The sequence below is a fragment of the Pleurodeles waltl genome, chromosome 3_1, assembly GCF_031143425.1.
Source record: "Pleurodeles waltl isolate 20211129_DDA chromosome 3_1, aPleWal1.hap1.20221129, whole genome shotgun sequence".
In the NCBI taxonomy this organism is placed as follows: domain Eukaryota; kingdom Metazoa; phylum Chordata; class Amphibia; order Caudata; family Salamandridae; genus Pleurodeles; species Pleurodeles waltl.
This window is the reverse complement of record NC_090440.1, coordinates 813,849,746-813,871,062: the sequence shown is the minus strand read 5'-3', so window position 1 is coordinate 813,871,062 and position 21,317 is coordinate 813,849,746. Positions and strand designations below refer to the sequence as shown.

At 44.4% G+C, this 21,317-nt stretch overlaps 1 protein-coding gene across 1 annotated transcript in view; it reads right to left on the bottom strand.

Annotated features, from left to right (window-relative positions):
- Positions 1-21,317, bottom strand: part of PDE3B (phosphodiesterase 3B) — a 1,361,488-nt gene that overhangs the window by 158,290 nt on the left and 1,181,881 nt on the right. Inside the window, exon 14 of the mRNA XM_069223694.1 lies at positions 20,341-20,544. Coding sequence (XP_069079795.1) covers positions 20,341-20,544 — 204 coding nt within the window. The remainder of the gene's footprint in view (positions 1-20,340; positions 20,545-21,317) is intronic.

The window sequence follows — 21,317 nt, the reverse complement described above, 5'->3', positions numbered from 1 at the left end:
CGCCATACAATGGGACCGGGGGCCGATCCCTAAAGTAGAGGAATGGCATAGAGATGTGACTTATTGCAACCCGCAAACAGACACTTACAGTGAGTTACTCCCTCCTACAAACAAACCAGCAAAATTCTGGGAAATATACAAACAGTACCTCATAGGGAAAGAAACGGGAGAAACGGAGGGCGAGACGACTGATTGATAAACAAAGCATGATCACTGTTAGATGTATGGTTCAAGATTACCAATGGCTTGTATACATACTTGAAAGCCTCTGTACTGATAAAGTCCAGAAGGAGAAAATGCCCACTGAAATTATGCAATATGATGTTTGAATTGTAACAGTCTGCAAATACATGATCTTATTGTACTGCTTTACTTGTTGGTATAAAAGCATAAATAAAAGGTTAAACAAAAAAACTAAAACATAAATAACTATGAAACTGAAAAACAGAATGGATCCTTTCAACCATGGAATCAAGCAGATTAACTTGACGAGTTAAACATAGCAGGATGGAATCAACAACACAGAAGTAGAAGCAACCTACTGATCATATTTGATACTGTGTGCCTTCAAGAAACATGGAAAACTGAACCACCATTTCTTTTAGCTTACGAGGCCTACCAGAACCCTGCCATAAAAATATCAGAAAAGGTAAGACCTGCAGGTGGCTTGGCAATTTGTCAAAGCTGGTGTGAACATCCAATTATCAGGAAACCATGCCTTCTAAGATTTAAACTAACCATCATCGATGCTGAACTCTAAAAATGAATAACATTAAACAAACATGTGGAAACCAGGAATCCAATCGCTTCGCCCCAAGGTATACCAGTTGGATAATTACCTATTGGACCTAATTTATGCAAATCCAGACACTGAATTAATAGTCTCCTGTGATTTCAAGCTCAACTTCATTTTAACTCTGATGCTGAATCAACTCAACAGCAAGATATATGGCAGATTCTGACATGCCAGTTCCACCCTCAGCAACCTGACCCACTCGGCAACTGCCTAATCAAAGAACTTCAATGAACAGGTCTAAGAGCAACAAATAAATGTAGTGGACCCAATCAAGCCGCAGCTTTCACGCAAGTAGCCCCTGAACTCAACACTGTGTGGGTTACATAATATTTTACCCTCATCTTCTAAACCAACTTAAGGAATTTAAAATAAAACATCACATAGAAAGTGACCACTTTCCACAGAAGGCAGTACTATTCATTGATAAATGTAAACTACCCAGTTCTATGCACATACTGTGGAACCAAGGGCAGTGCAAGTCAACTGGTCATGAAAAGTGAAAGAGTAAGTCCTGGGATGGATGTACACATACGAGTTGACGGAACCAAATTCCTAAACACCATCACTGTAGATAGCAGTCCCTACAACCACCTTATAATGTCCTACGTGATGAGTCAACTTAAGGTGAATTCCACACTTAGCAACACCGAACCCATTCCATCCCTGAGTGCCAATTTTTGGTTTACAGTTGCTCTCTGCAAACACAAAATAAAACTTCGTAGCCTGATCAGATTGGTGAACAAACTGCACCATTAAGGCAGACAAAGGAAAAGGGAGATGATCAAACAGCGGAAATGCTACAAAAACGTATATGGGATGCTAAAAAAAAACTCAAAATTAATGGTTGTGTTTTTCTTTATAGATCATGCTCCTCTAGCAGCTTCCGTGCACTTTCGCAATGGATCAACACATTTCTGGCTCCTTCAAATGCCCCACTACAAAACCATCTAAACGCTTTAGTGTAGGAGGAATATACAGCTAGCTACACCATAAAAAGAATATCATAATTGAATACAATAATAACAGAAATCAAATACGAAATTATCCATAAGAAGCCTAACAGTCAGATAGGAAAATCCACAGCCTGCATATGTAAGGAGACCATTATGGAAGTAATCACAAAGAGTCAGAGCAACAGTGAGCAGGACCCAATGGGACGCAGACACTCCTTTTTAAGGTCAATTTAGCCTTTTGTCTCAACCCATTAACCAAGATAATAGAAAACTGCCACTTAACCTGTGCATTACTTGTAATGTTATGGGTATTTTTAGAACGCTATCACCTGCCAGGGTATTCTGGCGCTTAGCAAGTGTGTGCCTAGTCCTAACTAGGGAAGGTTGGGTAGGTGAAAAGTCAGGTCTCATGCTTCTTGATGAGTTCTAGAAGAGAGGAAGAGACTCTGATTTGGGGTGGGAGGTCGGTCCACACTTTAGAAGCCATGTAAGGGAACACCTGTGCTTAAGATCTGAATCTGTGGAATGTGTTTTAGTAGGAGTCTTGCAGAGCGGAAGCGTCTTAGTGGTTGGTGGAAGGAAATGCGACTGTTCAGGTAGGTGAGGTCTAAGTTGTGTACTGTCTTGAATGTGTTTTTGAGAAGTTTGACATACTCACGTTTGCATATTGGGAGCCGGTGTGATGTGAGTTGTGTGGTATGTAGTCTTCTAGTGAGATGCATGGAGGTTGCTCCTGTAAAGCAACCTGCTGGTGAATAGGCAACAAGTGGTGTTATTTCTGGTGCTGCTTGAGAGCCATTTGAATTTCTTCCTCAGCATTTTCAGGGTGTGGAAGCAGGATGCAGTGGCAGCATTGACTTTTAAGGTCTTGTCCAGTTTAATGATGATTCAGAGGGTCCTGGCATGGGTACTGGGTGTGGGTCCAAGTTCGGCCAGCCACCAGTTGAAGTCCTATTGTGAGGTGTTCTTGGCAAAGATTACTACTTCAATCTTATTATGCTGAGCTTGAGACAGTTGGCTATCATTCATTAAGGGACTTTGGTCATGCAGGCAATGAACTTGTTCTTTTGTGCCGAGGGTCTTGTCTGAGAAGAGTGAATTGTGTCTTGTTGTGCCGAAAGAATGTTGATGTCATCTGCGTGGATGAATTTTGTCAGAGGGATCATGTGTGCTTTCAAGAGGGTTGGCCTGAAGAATTAACATTGAGCACTCCGCAGATAAGTTTGTTGGCATACAAGGAGTAAGGTGTCAGGGTGACAGCTTGTGCTCTATCTGTTAAGGAGCAGATTGAGCAGACAGAGAGTTCTTGGATGCCCCACATGGGGAAGGTCTTCATGGTAGCAGCAGTTTAGATGGTGGTGACACAAAGCCTAAGGTCAGGGTTTGTTCTTTGGCCATGATGAGAAGTTGAGCAACAATGACAGGATCCGGTTGAAGCTCCTATTTATAGAGGTGATTTTGTTACTGAAGAATTCTAAGAGTTTGTTGCTGAGATCTTGCAAGGGGGTGGTGTTGCTCATGGTGGTAGAAGGCATGGTGAAATCTATGATGATGAAGATTCCATTGCTCTTGTTTGTGTAGGTGTGTATGCGGTCAGCATGAGCTGTTGCTATGGTGTTCCATGTCTGCTGGTGGTAGCATCTTAGGGCAGATTTGAGGATGTCCTGGTTGGAGATGTCTTGACTTGTCCTCCAATTGCACTCCAGTTGCATGCAGTGCCGTTTTGTCAGCCTGAGTTCTTCTGTGTACCTACGGGCCTTTGGTCAAGCTCTTTCCATTGGGTTATGCTTGAGGACACCAAGGATGCCAGCAAATGCGGTCATCTAGCTGTTGAGGTTCTTGATAGCTTTCTGCGAGTTGCTGGTGTGCTTGGGTGGTGCGCGAAGAGGGCAGAAGCCCAGTCCTATTCTATGATGCTCCAATCTTGACAGGGCTCCTACATCTCACTGATAAAAAGAGAAAAAAGGACGACCCCTCAAACTACAGGCTAGTAGTTTTCCTTGACGTGCAGGCCAAATACACACTATTAAATCTCTGGTTAAAATTAAATGCCTTCCAGGCCAAGAACTTGCTCACTCTAAATCCATCCCCTGGCCGCTAGCGGCTCAGTCAACACTCCATAACCTACAGCTGACTGCCAAAGAACCTCAATATCTTATGTAACCTTTAATTCCAAAGTGATCAAATGACAAGCTCTGCAGGCAAAACAGTTATTCATAGGTTACCAGTATAAACCGATTATTCTGACAGCAGAAATATCCAATACTGTCAATATGCCTTAGGAAAGCAAACTAAAATTTGTAGGTGTTGGAACTGACCCTTTTTGTGGGTCATCCCCAAATGTTTTTCCTTCTGCCTCACTTTTTCTGAACTGTTTTTGTTGGCTTTAGGTCTCTGGGCATTTTACTACTGCTAATCAGTGGCAAACTGCAAGTGTACTCTGTCTAATTGTGCTGGTAATTGGCTTTTTCATGATTGGCAGATCTGATTTACTAGTAAGTCCCTTGTAAAGTGCACTAGAGGGTGGTGACATGTAACAGAACCTGTAAATCAAATGCTACTAGTGGGCCTGTAGCACTGATTGTTACCCACATGAGTAGCCCTGCAAACATGTCTCAGACCTGCCATTGCAGTCTCAGTGTGTGCAGTTGTGAACTGCCAGATCGACCTGGCAAGTGCACCCACTTGCCAGGCCCAAATCTTCCCTTTTTCTCCATGTACGTCACCCCTACGGTAGGCTCAAGGCAGCACCGAGGGCAGGTTGCAGTGTATTTAAAAGGTAGGGCATTTACTGGTGTTTTACATTTCCTGAAATACTGCTAAATTCATTTTTCACTATTGCAAGGCCTATCTCTACCATAGGTTAACTTGGGGATTGCCTTGAGATATATTTTAAGTGTAATTTCCCATTGAGAGCAGATAGAGATGAGGAGTTTGGGGTCTCTGAACTCACAATTTAAAAATACATATTTTGGTGAAGTTGGTTTTTAGATTGTTTGAAAATGCCATGTTTTAGAAAGTGGGCATTTTCTTGCTTAACCATTCTGTGCCTCTGCTTGGCTGCTGAATCCACGTCTGGGTTAGAATGACAGTTGGTCTAGTTGTGAATTCACTCTAGACAGTGGCACAAAAGGAGCAGAGGTGTGTCCTTCCTAGGCTAGAGTGGGAGGGAGGATCTGATACCTGCACTCAAGAGGGCTGTGCCTGACCCCTCACAATACAGTCTCCAAAACACTAGGCTGGGGGCAGGGTAAGGTAAAAGCAGGGTCTTGTGCATTTAAAGACTTTCCTTTGAAGTTTGTCAACTTTAAAGAGAGAAATGAGTATAAGTGGTGGACCCAAAACCACAGACTTTTAGAACACTTCTGGATCAAGAGGCACCTCTGCTAAGGAGAAGAGCTGAAGAGCTGTAAGGAGGACTATTGCACCTTAGCTGTTTGTGCTTTGCTGGGTTGGCCTGCAGTTGCTGATCCTGCCTTAGACGGGACTATGACTAGACTTTGCTGTGTATCCTGCATGTGAATTTTCTCCAAGGGCTTGGACTGATCTTGCCTCCTTTTAAGAAGTCTCACGGACATTGGACTTCCTCTGCCAGCACATGGGCTCTACAGCTGAGACCCCTGACTTGGCAAGTAGTGCAACATATAGTCCCTGGGCCTTTGGAGTGTGAGCTGGTAACCTCCAGGGAAAAATCCACGCACCACTGTGTGTGCATTGGAAAAATCGATGCACCGCCCACCCTGCGGCTGAAAATTCGGCGCAGTGCCGGTCTCACTCCTGCTTTCAAAGTGTAACCTTGCACAGTGTGTTGGAAATTTCCACACACGGACCCTGGGTGTGGAAACTCCATCACCACCACAAGGACACTTGGCTGTCTGTCCGGAAATCTATGCATCCCTTCCACGAGAGGAAAAACAAATTGATGCATCGCTTACTGAGAGGGGAAAGAATGGACGCACTGCCTCACTTGCAAGTAAGTAATCTATGCATCGCTTGCTTTTCTGATGCACCCTCATCCCTGCGGCTTTATTTCTCTTATGTATACCATGTACTTTGTGCTAAAACAACGTATCCACTGATTATTATGGAGACTCTTTTTTAACTTTAAAACGTGATATTCTTTCTTGAGTATGCCGGATTTTTCTTGCTTTGGTCTTGTTTGATCTAGATAAATATTGGCTATTTTTCTAAATTGGAGTGAGGTCCTTTTGTGGTGTTTTCAGTGTGTTATTGTGTATGGTTGTACAAACACTTTACACATTGCCACTGAGATAAGCCTGACTACTTGTGCCAAGCTACCAGGGAGTGAGCAGGGGTTATCTTAGGTGTGTGACTCCCTTACACTGACTAGAGTGAGGGTCCCTACGTGAACAGGGTGTAAACTGACTACCAAATAGAGACCCCATTTCTAAACTAGGCCTCTGTTTTAGGCTCTTTGACGTATGCAAAATAGCACAAAAGTGGAATTATGTTAGGGTCAATGCTGCCTGCCGCATCTTTTCAAACCACAAAGAATCACCGGCAGCCTTTCTTTTGCACTTGTCCAACTTTTCTCTGTGACAAAGGGAAATTTCCTAAGCTATCCTTCCATGATCTGAACCTGCCAGAGGGCCACACTGCACTTCCTTCAAGGAACGGACTGTAGGCTAACAGACAGATTTGTCAAATTCATGTCCAAATGTAGAAAAGCACCATCCTTCTTGGCATGTTACCCCCAATTTCTGTTTGTCAGTGTGTTTTTACTGTCTCACTGGGATCCTGTAGTCAGGATCCCAGTGATCATAGTTTGTGGCCTATATGTCAGTATGTTGTACTATGCTGTCAGTATGCTTGACTGTGTCACTGTAGTCCTGCTACCCTGAACTCCAGTGCTTATGCTCTCTCTGTTTCCAAAACTGTCACTATAGTCTAGTGACTCCATATTCCACTCCAGATTGGCACACTGGACCCCCATTATAAGTCCCTAGTATATGGTAAAGAGGAACCCAGGCCATTATGGTTCCAGGAGATCCTTATGGGCTACAGCATTTCTTTTGCTACCCATAAGGAGCTCACACAAACACTTCTTCAGGACTGCCATTTCAGCCTGAGTGAAATAGTGTAAGCACTATTTCACATCCATTTTACACTGCACTAAGTAACTTATAAGTCACCTATATGTCTAACCTTCAGTTACTGAAGGCTAAGTGCAAAGTTCTGTGTGTGAGGGCACCCCTGCACTAGCAGTCCCTGCTCTGGCATGAAACTGGACAAAGAAAAGGGGAGTGACCACTTCATTGTCCATCACTACCCCACGGGTGATGCCTAGAGCTCCTCCAGAGTGTCCCTGGGTTCTGCCATTTTGTTTTCAAGATGGTCAAGGAACTCTGGGAGCATCTGAGTGGCCAGTGCCAGCAGGTGACGTCAGAGACCCCTCCTGAGAGGTGCTTATCTGGTAAGGTGATCAATCCCCCTCTCAGGGCTATTTATGGTCTCTACTCTTGGTGTTTCCTCAGATTCGGTTTTGCAAGATTCCAGCAGGACTTCTATGCAACCTCTGCTTCACCTTCTACCATTGGATAAACTGAAGAACTGCTTCAGGAACTCTATAACTGCAACAAAGTATTGAAGAAGGCTCTTTTGTCCCGATGCCCTGGGACTCTTCTGGGTGCTACCTGGTCTTTTGAGGGCTCTCTAAAGTGCTGAGGGCCCCCGCTGTCTCCTCAGTCCGAGCTGAGACCCACAGTTGCCTCCTGGGCCCAGGTAGTGTCTTTTCCCGCCAACCGCGACATTTGCATGAGCCAAGGCTTGTTGGTGGAATCCAATGACGAAAACAAGCCTGCATCCAACGACTTGATGGGGGACATCTCTTGTACCAAACAGGAACCTGCAGCTGTCTTCTTTGGTGCATTTCTGACTTTCTTCCAACCGGAGAATCCACTTTTGCACCTTTAACCGGGTTAGCAGGGGCTCCTGCTCTTCCTGGACTCTTCATCTGTTTGTGGACTTGGTCCCCTCTCTCCACAGGTCTTCAGGTCCAGGAATCCATTGATGTGCCTTGCAGTCTTTCTTACTTTTTACATAATCCTTTACCACAACTCCTAGCGTGTTCTGAGGAAACTTGCTGTACTTCTACTCCTGTATTCCTGGGCTCTGGGGTGGGGTACTTTACTTACCTTTGGTGTTTTCTTTCTCTCCCAGCGCCCCTCTACACACTACTCTTGCCTGGTGGGGGATTGGATGGGGGTGGGGGGAACAGACTTTCGCATTCTACTATTTTAGTATATGGTCTGTGTTGCCCCTAGTCCCATTGTAGCCTATGGTGATTTTCACTACTTGCACTATTTTGTGACTGAGTACTTACCTGATTTTGGTTATTAGTGTATATTTTGTGTGTTTTACTTACCTCCTAAGAGAGTATAGCCTCTAAGATATTTTGGCCTTGTGTCATTAAACTAAAGTACTTTTATTTTTGGCAACACTGAGTGTTGCCTTTCTTGTGTGTGAGTACTGTGGGACTACAATGGTATTGCAAAAGCTTTGCATGTCTGCTAGTTCAGCCTTGGCTGCTCTGCTTACAGCTACCTCTAGACAGCCTGGCTTCTAGAGACTGCCTACATTCCACTAGTAAGGCATAAATGGACCTGGTGTAAGTATCATAGGTACCCACCACAAACCAGGCCAGCCACCTACACCAAAAGCACAGAAACTGTTATGTATCCAATGCTGACTTATCTGAATAAGCAGCTGTTTTGGCGATACCATCTTGTACAAGCAACTGATCAATAACTCTGCCAAATCTCCTCAAGAGATAGCAGCATATAGGCCGCCCTGGCCTTTTATGATACATTTATTAGTTTTATTGCTGTGGTGTGGCTAACAGGCACTTCAAGAGACATTAGCATCAATGGCATCATCATCTTGTGTAAGCCACTGGCCAACAGCAATGCCAGAGAAACAAGCTTACTAAAGCCTCCCAAAAGACAGCTGCTTCGAGGTCACTAGTGTTGTTTATGATATACTTAGTACTTTTATTGTAGAATCTATTTTAACCTTGTGTACTACATGATTGTTTACATGGCACTGATTGCTCAATTAGAATGGTAGTGACTATCAAAAATATTTCTTACTTGGCATGCCTATTTCTAATTGAAAGAATGGCATAAGCGCACAAAAAGGATAGTTTCTTGAAAATGGTATGTTGAAAATGAAGCATTTGTATTACTTGTGCAAGTGTACGAAGAGCGAAAGAAATTGCCTCAAGTGGCAGAATTAAAGGACAAAGTGAATGAGATTAAGGTGAAGGGGGAGGTATGCAAAGTGCTGGATGGTGTGAGAACAGGAGAGCTATACAAATAAAAGCAATAGGTCAGCTTAGGAATGTCTGTGAATGAGTGATTTCTGCAGAATGTTATAGGCTAGCCCAACTTTGTAGTTCCAGAAAATGGTATCTCTGGATTAAAGTGCATTATTATTGAATGTATGTGTGATGAAAAATGGAGTGCTGATAACCTGCAATTTGGAATGTTCCAATCACAAGAGTGCACCGTGAAACCCTAACTCCTAATGGAGCACTTTGTGAAGCCTATTAAGATAATTTGTACATGCAATGTTAAAAGGTAAAATTGTAGCAATGTGTGGCTGCTCACTTCTCTTGTCTAGAAGGAACAACTCTTTTCTTCTCTCCAAGGAACACATTGATGAATAGGCATCCGATTTGAAACCGTAAATGTACAGGTTGTATTGAACAGTGTCAATTTCCTGTGATGCATTTTTCATGACTTCTGCTAGTTCTTTGAAACCTGTTCTTGTTAGGAATAAAAGGATACTAATAATGCTGCTCATGAATACCAAATATTGATTATAAATAAATCCCTTAAAACTAAGTAAATAGACAGGTTAAAAAAAAATGTTGTTCCACTAAGTGGTATCTTTCCTTGTTTTTTGTTAAACACGGCTGCTATTGTGACCCTGCACACTAAGGAAACATTAAATAATTCCCTTTGTGTTTGTTTCCCATATGGCATATGGGTTTAGGATGTTTAGTTCTCAGCTGCATGTGCACAACCTGTCTATTCTCAATCGCGGGGGAGTTATGGCATGTGTTACTGAGATAACGATGGCTGTTACTCCTGCCAGGTTTTGGTGAATTCACCAGTAACACTTGGGAATCAAACAGTTGGGAATCAAACACCCTTATTTCTTCTACAGGATTAACTGAAAAGAAAACTACTTACATGCTACCAAACAGATCACTTCTACTGTGTTGATTTAAACTGTTTTAATGCACTGGATTGCCTACCTGATTTAAGTGAAAATCTCAAGGCGATAATCTAAGAAAAGGACTGAAATAATGGTAGCCCATCCTCCTTCCACATATTGACATTTCATACATCAGAAAATAAATTACAAAGTTATCACTAAGATAACAGTTAAGTGCCAGATCTGCCTGCTTGGGCCCCAGCATAACAAAATGGAGCATGAAACTGCCAAAGAAAGGTATAGTAGTCAAGTGAGCTTTCAATAGGCAGTCACCAAGAGCGGTCATTCTTTAAAATTGCCTCCTGGTACTCAATCAATGGCTGGGAAGGCAGAGGCCAGAATTAGATATGTACTGGTAACCTTTACAAAACAAGTGGCATTATGCACAGGAAGGTAAGAAGGTACTGCTGAAAAACAGAAGTTGTTCTAAGAGACAACGCTGGGTCACTGGAGGCTGCTTGTGCCGGCAGTACCATCAGTAAGTTTGGAAAAGTCCTAAGTACAGTTTACTGAAGGGTCTGTTGTCCAACAAAGGATAATCGTGTCATAATTTGCACTAAATTATAGATGTGGGCAATTTCGATTTAGCGACTTCTCACACCAGGAGCATGGAGCCATGGTGAGCACTGACCACTGGTGTGACAACTAGGGATCTTAAAAGGGTGTTTCCAACACCATAATCAGTTTGCAGAACAGCGAGGTTAGGATGGTCAGTAAAAAGACTATGACTAGATAGGTTATTACTGAAGTTAAGTAACTTGTTAATCTGATAGAGACTTTTAGCCACAGATGCTTTACCTTAGAATAGATACCAAAGCAATACCTCACTGGAGGAGGGATTGTGAACCAATTAGTTTATGAAGTCCAGCAGGACCGAACAGGCGAAGAGCCCAAAACAACAGACCTGACTGTCCAAACAGTAGTGTTTGGCGAACGTGTGCAGTGAGGTCCACTTTGTTGACTGGCAGATGTCTAGGATGCCGCACGTTAACTCTGTGGTTGCAGCCTTGGCTTTAGTGGAGTGAGCCAGCAAGACCTCAGGAGAATGCTTCTAGGCCAGTGCATATTAGATCTTAATGCATTAGACAATTCATCGTGAGATAGTCCTTTTCTGTACTGTCTCCCCTCGTTTGCTCCTGCATAGCCCACAACCAGTTTTTCGTCCATCCAAAATTATTTTGTGCTGTCAAGCTACAACGGCAACACTCTTTTGAGTCCAGTCGGTGGAGTCTCTCATGCTCTATGTAGGGATGAGATGGAGCTAAGAAAGTAGGCAGGGTGATTTTGTGGCCTAAATGGAAAGGAGCCACAATCTTTAGAAGAAAGGAGGCACGTATTCGGAGAACCAGCTTGTCCTGATAAATGTGGTATAAGGAGGATGCCCAGAGAGCGCTTGCAGTTCGCTGACCCTTCTGGCCAGTGTTCTCGCCGTCACAAATGCAGTTTTAATAGTTAAAAGCTTAAGAGGAAAACTGTGAGGACAATTGTGCAGTGGCTTCCAATTGCGCACAGATGAGAATGGGAAGGACCAGGTTGAGGTCCCACTGAGGCATGATGGACAAAGGTGGAAATATATGCTTCAGGCCTTATAGGAACCTTAGCCACCCCAGGTGACTTAAAAAGAAAAGGCTGGTCCGGCAATAACAGGAATGCCAATATGGCAGAAAAGTAACTCTTAACTGTGCCCAAAGCAGAGCCCTGTTGGGATTAAGACAGGGCAAGCAAGAAAACTTGTGAGAGAAGGGCAGATAGGGGGTCAACATTGTGGGAACCATAACAGACGCAAACTTGTCCCATACCGATTTGGCGGAGGATCACCATGCTGCCAAAGTAACTCAAAAGACTGCAAGAGGAAAGTCAAAAGTTATCAACTGTCACCACTAATTTGCCACATATGAAGGTGGAGGGTGCACAGGTTCAGGTGCAGAACTCTCCCATACTGCTGCACGAGAAGATCCCCTTGAAGACACAGCCTGACTGGAGGACCAATGGGCATGCTCAACAGCTCTGAATATCAGACTCTCTCTGCCCAAAGAATGACCTAGGCTTGGTCGTTCCTGGTCTTCTTGAGAAATCAGGGCAAGAGTTGTGTTGCCAGAAACGTGTATAGGAGGCTAGAGCTCCACTCGAGATGAAAAATACAGCTGAGCGAGAGTCACTTTTGTAAACTCCAGCCCGCAAAACTGCTGACGTTGCGTGGCAAACACATCTAACCAAGGCTCTCCCCACTGCTGGAAGAGTCCTTGCACGGCCTTTGGTTGGAGACGTCATTCATGATCCGCTAGGCATCTGCCGCTGAGTTTGCCCACTCTGGCATTCAGAGGGCCTGCCAGGTGTTGAACCACCAGGCAAATGCCCTGATGTTTCAGCCATGCCCAAAGATGAAGGACTTTCTGACAAAGGGTCCATCATCCCACCCTGCAGTGTTTGCTGCAATACCACAGGGCTATGCTGTTGTCCATAAACAACTGCAGCAATCTTCCCTTGATCGCGGTAAGAAAGTCTTTCAGTGCCAAGTGAATCACTCAGAGCTCCAACAGATTGAGGTGAGCCTGGAGTCCACCAGAGACCGGACACCTCTGATTTTGACCTCTTCCATGTGGCCACCCCAGCCCAGGTGTGGTGCGTGTGTCATTACAGTCTGCTCCAGTTTGGGAATGGCGAGGGGTCTGCCTGTGACTCAAATGTAGATCATCAGCCACCACTGCAGAACTTTTGCTGTTCCTTCTGGGATCTGGACCATGTCAGAGAGATTTCCCAGTTGCTGTGCCCACTGGAACTTCAGGTCCCAGTACAGAGCCCGCATATGCAATTGGGCATAAGTAACCAGCAGGATGCAGGAGGCCATAAAGCCGAATAGCCTGAGACATTCTCACCGGAATCCAGGATAGATTCCTGTGATAATCATAGCCTGAATATTCTGGACTGTCTGCACGGCAGGATATAGGCCCAAAACTGCACTGTCTCCATGACCGTTCTGATAAAAAGGAGATTCCGAGAAGGAGTCAGGGGCGACTTCAGCACGTTGATATTCCAGCAAGTGCAGATTTGTGCAGTCTGAAGGTTGGAGATGAGTGCCTGAGGCTAGTTTGCCTTCAATAGCCAGTCATTGAGGTAGAGGAGGAATGGAACCTCGACCTTTGTAGATAGGCTGCAACCACTGCCATCACTTTTGTGAACAAGGGGCACTGATGAGACCTAAATGGAGCACAGCAGACAAAGTGGTCTTGGCCCACCATAAACCAAAGTCAACGGCTGCAGGAAGGCAAGACAGTGATGTGGAAATATGCATCCTGCAAGTCCAACACTACAATACAGTCTTCTGGGTCAAGGGCAGACAGAACTTGGGAAAACGTGAGCATTTTGAACTACTTTTTTCTTTAGAAGAGACTGAGAATGTGCAGATCTAGTATAGTCCTCCGTCTTTCTTTGGCCCCAGAAAGTAATAGGAATAACAAGGACAACCTATATCTGATGCAGGCACCCTATGGCTTCCTTGACCAAAGCAGCCCACACTTCTTGATGGAGCCTCCATCAGCTGATCTTAAGCGGGTGGCATGAGTGGTGTGATAGCAACAAAACAGGAAGGAGTAGCCCCTTTGGATGATCTACAGAACCCAGCAGTCTGATGTCACTGACTGCCAATGGGGGAGGAGATGGCGTATCCTACCTCCCACTGGATGCCCATGATGGCTGAAGGACAAACTAAATTTGAGGTAGCAGCTGCCGGGGGAGTGGTAGGCTGACTAGACCACTGACAGCCCGCTCCATGCTGCTCTGGGCCAAAACTGGACAAAGGAAAGGGGAGTGACCACTCCCCTGTCCATCACCACCCCAGGGGTGGTGCCCAGAGCTCCTCCAGTGTCCCTGGCATTAGCCATCTTGGATTCCAAGGTGTGGGGATTCTCTGGGAGCATCTGAGTGGCCAGTGCCAGCAGGTGGGGTCAGAGACCCCTCCTGATAGGTGGATATCGGGGTAGGTAGCCAATCCCCCTCTCAGGGCTTTTCAGGGCCTCTCCTCTGGGTGTTTCCGCAGATTCGGTTTGCAACACTCCACCAGGACTCTTCTGCATCCTCTGCTTCAGCTTCTGACCATCTGATCAACCCTAGACTGCTCCAGGAACCGCTGTAACTGCAACAAAGTATCCAGGAAGGCTACTGTGACCTGCAACTTCAGCTCCAGCCAGCAACTTCAAGAGTTTCCATGTTGTGCACGCTCTTAGGACTGCCTGTCTTCACCCTGCACCAGAAGAACCGAAGGAATCTCCTGTGGAGTGACGGAGTCACTTCCCTGCTTCAGCAGGCACCTCTCTGTGCGACGATCGGTGCGCTGGGACTCCTCTCCTGTCGACGAGCGTGATCCCTGGAACACAGGTGGTGGACCGAAGTGATCCTGACTGTCCAAAGGTCCAGCTGTCCAAATTTGGTGGAGGTAAGGGCTTACCTCCCCGTGCCAGAGAGTCCCCCTGTGCATTGCGTCTTCTGCAATTCTTTGGGCTTCTGTGCACTTCTTCCTAAGTTCTGCATGCACAGCATGGCTCAGGTCCCCAGCAATCTATCCTGTGACGCTCAGGTTCCCAGGTTGTTCTCCAGCGGTGTGGGATCCCTTTGTGTGGTGCTGCGACAACCGCACTTTGCTCCCTGTGTCCTGGGACTCACGTGGGTGCTGCCTGGTCTTCTGAGGGCTCTCTGAAGTGCTGAGAGCCCCCTCTGTTTCCTCAGTCTGAGTTGAGACTCTCAGGTACCTCTTGGGTCTGGACAGTTCCTCTCTGACGCAAAATGTGTTCTTGCGTGAACCAAGGCTTGTTGGCGGGATCCAGCGACAGAAACAGGCTGCATCCAATGACTTGACATAGGACAGCTCTTGCACCAAGCAGGAACCTGCAGCTATCATCTTTGGTGCATTTCTGCATTCCACTGTCTCACCCCCCCCACGCATTCCTCCATGCTCGCTCACCTGAGTCTGCTGTGATCCACTAACTAGCTCTCCCCACTTCCCCACTACCAGCTACATCAACTCATTCTTCTTTCCTAGTGAGTGAGGTAGTTGGATTCCTTTACAGTTGCTGCAGACTCAGATCATTTGTGAAGAGACGTCAGGCTTTTGTGGAAGACTAAAGGGACTGCTTTCTGTGCCCCACGTACTTCCCAAACTCTTCATACAGCACAAAACCCATACTCAAATACATCTGTGTTCTTCTCTGTCTCGCAACTTATTTTTCGCTCACTCGCATTTCGGGACAGTCTGCCACCTCTGCTCTGCTATTTGCTTTTTGTTCACGCCATCCCATCTCTGGAGGCAAAGTTGAACAGATTCAACACACTACTGGGACTGGTTGGTGCCATATGCTACTGGAGGTTGAGGGATTCATCATTTTATCAAGTTGATCTACAGGGTTAAGTCTCTTCCTGGCCCTTGTCATAAGCTGTTCAAAGGAGACCTTCACTGTAATGCAAAACCGAACACATACCAACCCAGAACAAAATACTGTGCAGCTGTCAATCATCAACGAAGAGGCCTGCGTTACAGAAGCTTGTTTGAGGAGCACCACTAAGGCAGGACTTTACAATCCATGACAGTAAATGCACACAGGTAAATTCAAATTATCTACTGAAATTATTCAGCAATTATTGGAAATAACGAATTGATTCCTGATTTTTTTTTTATATGTAGCTAAACCCTTTCTGCATGGTGCATATTAATTAAATGCAAATGTAATGTTATGGTATGGGAAGTTAATACTAGCTTAGCTCTGGAATTTTAGTTTGAAGGTCAAGATCTCGCTAAAAAGTTATTAGTCAAGAATTTAAAAGTTCTAATGAGGCCTCATCAAACAGTTTTTGTGTTGTTTACCGAAGGACGTGTTTTTACCGTTTAATGTATTTATTTCCAGATTTGCCGAGTACAAAGCATTTGGACAGGTATGACCAGAATGTATGATGCTTGGACTCCTGTAATCGTGGACAGATCGGTAGCCACTGTGGTCTGGAACAAGGGGCCATCAGGTGGTCTATGCGGTTAACTTACTCCAATTATCAAAAACACTGTGTCGAGTCTTCTTAACTGAAAACGATGTTGAGCTTTTTTGACTTGAAAAGCGCGCAGGCTGGAGACCCAGTACGGGCTGACTATCTCTAAACAATCACATCTTGGATGCGGGATGCAAGTTACACACACAATCTAAGTGAACAGGTAAACAATTATAAATGGATTTCAAATTCAAAAGCTATATTTTTTTGCATTTATCATAACTTTCCAAAACTTTTTTTACACTAACATCAGAGATTTGAATATGATTTCTGATACCAGACATTCGAAATTTTTTTTAGTTTTGCACTTAGACGGGATACAGGGTCTGATTATTGTTATATGCACGTACTAGGTACCGAGGACAATAAATACCCTATTTGATTCAGCTATTGTACTGTAGAACCAAAAGCATCGGGGTACTTTCTGTGTTTCTCTGTTTTCTAACATTTTATTTCCAAACTGCAGTTGAAATAACTTTCGATTTAGCGTGCCACTTTCATCTGATTATGCATTCCATGTTTCGGTGTAGTGAGTCATGCTTATGTCTGGTACCTGTTATTATGTTAAGTGTAGAATACTCTTGGCTGACAGCAATGGTAACAGGCTTCTCTGTCTTCCATAAACGACAACAACATGTATTTCCCAAGTTCTGCCACTTCCTATCTTGTAAGCACCAATATTTTCAAATCACTCCTATAGTTTTACCTCAAATTACACCAACTGGCTTTGCCAATGCTTGCTCTTTGATAGTGGCTGCATGCCCAGGGGAAAATGTACCTTTAATTTTTTTCTCTATTCAAAAGGGATATGAAAAGGAGTTTTGACCAACGGTGCCTTTTAAGTATGTGGTCGCATTTTTCTTTAATAATGAATTGTTTAAAATATTTTAATCATACAGTTATTTTTAAATAAACAGCGCTTTCTAAACGAAGAAATATTACCTGTGCATATCAATGGTCGTCTGCTTTATTTAGAGCGGTATAACTTACTGTTTTTATAAGTGTGCCTGGGTGCCATATGCTATTCGGTGTTTATGAATCGATGGCAACCTCACCAGGGGCATCGCCTTCCTCTGCCCTCAACTGACATTGAGGCATGCTTCCGCCCACAGTCCAGGGCTGAGTATCTTTATCTAAGATGGTGATGCTCCCTCACCTTTTTTCATTTTTCACAACCTTCCAGTGCACATACCCCATAACACGTTTCGCACCCTACATGGCAAGCTGGGGAGCTTACTTTAGAACAAGGGCCTACGCTGTGTTGCACTACATAAATTCCATCTCCCAGTAGATAGGGGAGGGCTGGGATCTCTCAATTTTGAACATTATTACTTGGTGGCGCAATGACGAATGGCCATCTTACTGGTTAGCGGGCTGCCTCTTGGAAGAGCAGGGCTTTTCTAGTCAGATTGTGCTCAGCGCGTGGGATGAGAGGCATTCAGGCCAAAAAGCAAACTCCCGAGCAGTGGAATAACCTCTTGAAAATAGCACACAACTTATCTCAGAATTCTGGGTCTGTTGCTGCCCCTCACACCATACACAATTATATCCACCCCTTCAGGGATCTGTCTGGGAGAGGGAGTGTGGCAACACTGGAGACGACAAGCTCCCTTTGCACACCTGCAGACAGATCATAATTTGCCAATGGGCCAGTTCTTAGCCTACAACACACTATTGACCGAAATGCAAAGCCTATTGCGAATAACAGATACTGAGCCAGAAACTCATCATTGGTGCACACACTCCTCACCAGAAGTAATGGTTGCAGACTAATTATATTGTCCACTCAGGTGCTAGCTTTCACCCAGCATGTCCCTCTGCAGTCCGCTCCACAGAAATGGGAGTGCAACATTGAATGTACTATTACATAGAAGGAACGCAATAGGGTCATAGCAAACCCACACAAACTCTCCTGCAACACAAAATTTCAATATATCCAGCATAAAATTAAACATAGGACGTACCTCACGCCAGAGCGCTTACACAGGATATATGGCCCCAGATGCAGTACACACGATGCTGACATGGCTCATGTTCTGGAGCTGCCTGGTGGCCGCGGCACTATTGTGGGAGATCACAGGCACACTGACTTACATCACGGGGTGGGTGGGGATGTTCACCACATAAAGTGGTATGCTGTGACTTTTCAAACTGAAAAATTCAGTGTCAGCAACCGCTTTCTAGACTTAGCTTTGCTGAGGGTTTGGAGATCCATCACGATGCACTGGAAGGCCAGCATTCTCCTCGTGCTGGACTATTGCCTATAAGCCACTCTTAAATGAGGAAAGGACGAATCGGCAGCCCGCCACCGAGAAGAGGCCCAAGGCTTCTGCACAGTCCCCACTGCAATGGAATAGGACACTCTAAGTCAACGAATTTCAAACGCTCTTGGAAGAGCAATAGACCTGAGTGAGCCCCTAAATGGCTAGACAGCTATTACACTCACTTGACATCTCCTATGCACACGTAGCTGGCCTCTCCCTTAGACTGACTGCTGTTTGTAGTATACAAGGGACTAACATATGCGTGCCATTCCATCCTCATATGGTTTGCTAAGTTTAAACATTTGGGGTCTGCCAATAAGGGCCAGCGCACACCTTCACCTTTTCCATAGTTGCATCCTAGCTGTGACTTATGACTTGACAGTTTATGTTGTTCTGTTTTTTTTTTACCTGCACGTTGTTTAGAACCAGTGCCTCCTGTTGTGCAATATTTGCAGACGCAATAGGTCCAGACCCTCAACAGCTGATATGATTTTGATAACTGCATACGCTTGTAACCGTATGACTAAATAAAATTTGGTTAAAAAACATTCGGTGTTTATTAACACCAGTAAATATCTCATGATGGAGAACAAATTTATACTATTTAGGGGGTTATTTAACACAAGCTGGCAGGCTAAGCCTGTCCCTTGTGCTGGCAGGCCAGCACAACTGTAAACAGAGGCACGTGGAGAGACAAATTAATATCGCTCTTTAGGCCTACTTTAAAGTAACAGTATTTTGTAAAGGTTTCTGCCCACTGGACCATTAAATAATTTTTAGTACATTCAAGAAATCTATCTCCATGTCCATGGCCGCAAACATGCATGTGCCGGAGCACACTCTTGCTGCTAAAAGGAGCTGCGCTGGGGTGAAGGATTTGATAACTTACAAAAGCATGGCAGGGCTAAGGCAAGAGACCGGGTGTCGATGGAGAGCCAAATCAAGGGCATAGAAAGGTAAACTGTATGTGGGCGTACGCCAGGCAAATATGATACTAGCATGCATAGGCGGCCCTTGTTCAGATAATGACCCGGAGGGCAAAGCACCAGAAAGGTACTCAGTCGGAAACCCAATGGCTTCCCCAGCTCCTAGGTGAAGGTGAAGGATGGAGTGGCAGAGCACAAAATCTGCTGATTGTCCCACTTTTGCCAAACTAAGGGCCAGATGTAGGAAGCCATTTGCATGGTGCAAACTGCGAAAATCGCAGTTTGCGCCATGCAGACAGCCTAACGCGATGCTCATTCACAATTTGCGAGTCGATTACCGACTCGCAAATTGTGAATGCGACTCGCAAATAGGAAGGGGTGTTCCCTTCCTATTTGCGGCTTGCATCGCAATGCAGAATTGCTTTGTGACCGCGAATGCGGTCGCAAAGCAATTCACAGTTACCACCAGTGTCACAATGGTGGTAACTCATTCACAAAAGGGAAGGGGTCCCCTTGGGACCCCTTCCCCTTTGTGAATGTGGACAAAAAGGTTTTTTCAGAGCAGGCAGTGGTCCAATGGACCACTGCCTACACTGAAAAAACAAAACCAAATGGTTTCGTAATTTTTTTCATTTTGCAACTCGTATTCCTTTAAGGAAAACGGGCTGCAAAATGAAAAAAAAAAAAAACTACTTTGTTTAAAAAGCAGTCACAGACATGGAGGTCTGCTGATTTCAGCAGGCCACCATCCCTGTAAGTGCAGGGACATGCTATGGGGTTGCAAAATGCGACCCACCTCATTAATATTAATGAGGTGGGTCTTTGCGACCCCATAGCGAGTCGCAGATGGTGTCTGAGACACCGTTCTGCATCCGATATTGCGACTCGGAAATTGCGAGTCGCACCGACTCGCAATTTCCGAGTCGCAATATCGGACTTTGCTACATGTGGCCCTAAATGACGCTCCTAATGTGTTGAAGGTTCATCTGTTAACAATACTGATTGGCAATAGCAACCGGAACACTGACAGTAGAGACACTTCTAATACTGTAAATTCAACCTTAATAGAATTCTTCTATGAAACGGACATTAGGATAACATAACCGTCTTTTCAAAGGGATGATACTAACCTTGGCGTTAAACTCAGCAAGGAAATCAAAATGCTTCTTCAGGTCCGTGGCAAGAATTGCCTCAATTACCAAGAACCGAAATCGCTTAAACTCTACATGATCGAGGTTATTAAGAAAATTGTACTCTGGTTGAGACAGGTAAAGATTCCATGCAGAAGCAGCGTGATGGTTTTCCAGGACGGATCTGTCATTGTACAGCACAGCCTTACAGAAACAGAAAAAAAACATGTTTATTTGAAAGTAAACAGAAAAACATTAATTGGAGTGCACTTTCCCCTAGCTACCCCACTCAGTTGAATAACATTACAACGAAACCTTTTAGATCATGTTGACTTTACAACGAAATGGTAGGTATATATAAGGTAAGTGAAACACACACACACACAAACCCCCCCAAACTTCCATTTATTTCTTTGCCACCCTATTCCCTTATCAACTCAAACACTAAAACTCACCCACCCTGAAACCTTAAAATCACCCTTATCAACTTATTCCCTTACCCACATGTAAACCTTAAATTCATCCTAACCACCCAATACCCTTATTTACCTCAAAATCCTTCTTACCACCTATACCCTTACCCCCCCCTAAACCTCCAAATCACCCTTACTGCCCTATAACCCTTACACACCCCTAACCCCTAAAAACATCCTTCCCACCCTAAAAACATCCTTACCATCCTATTTCCTTACCCACCCCTCAACCCTAAAAACACCCTTACCACCCAAACCCTAAAAACATTCATACACATATATGTATATAATAATAATAATTATATATATATGTATATATATATATATATATATATATATATATATATATATATATACACATACACACACACATAAAAACACACACATACACTTATACACGTCCCTGATATATACTTACCATATCGTTGTAAAGGCATTGTTGGTAAAGGCATATGCGTGGTAAAGACCTGTGTGGTAATTGCAGCAGCGTAAATGCTGTTTCAC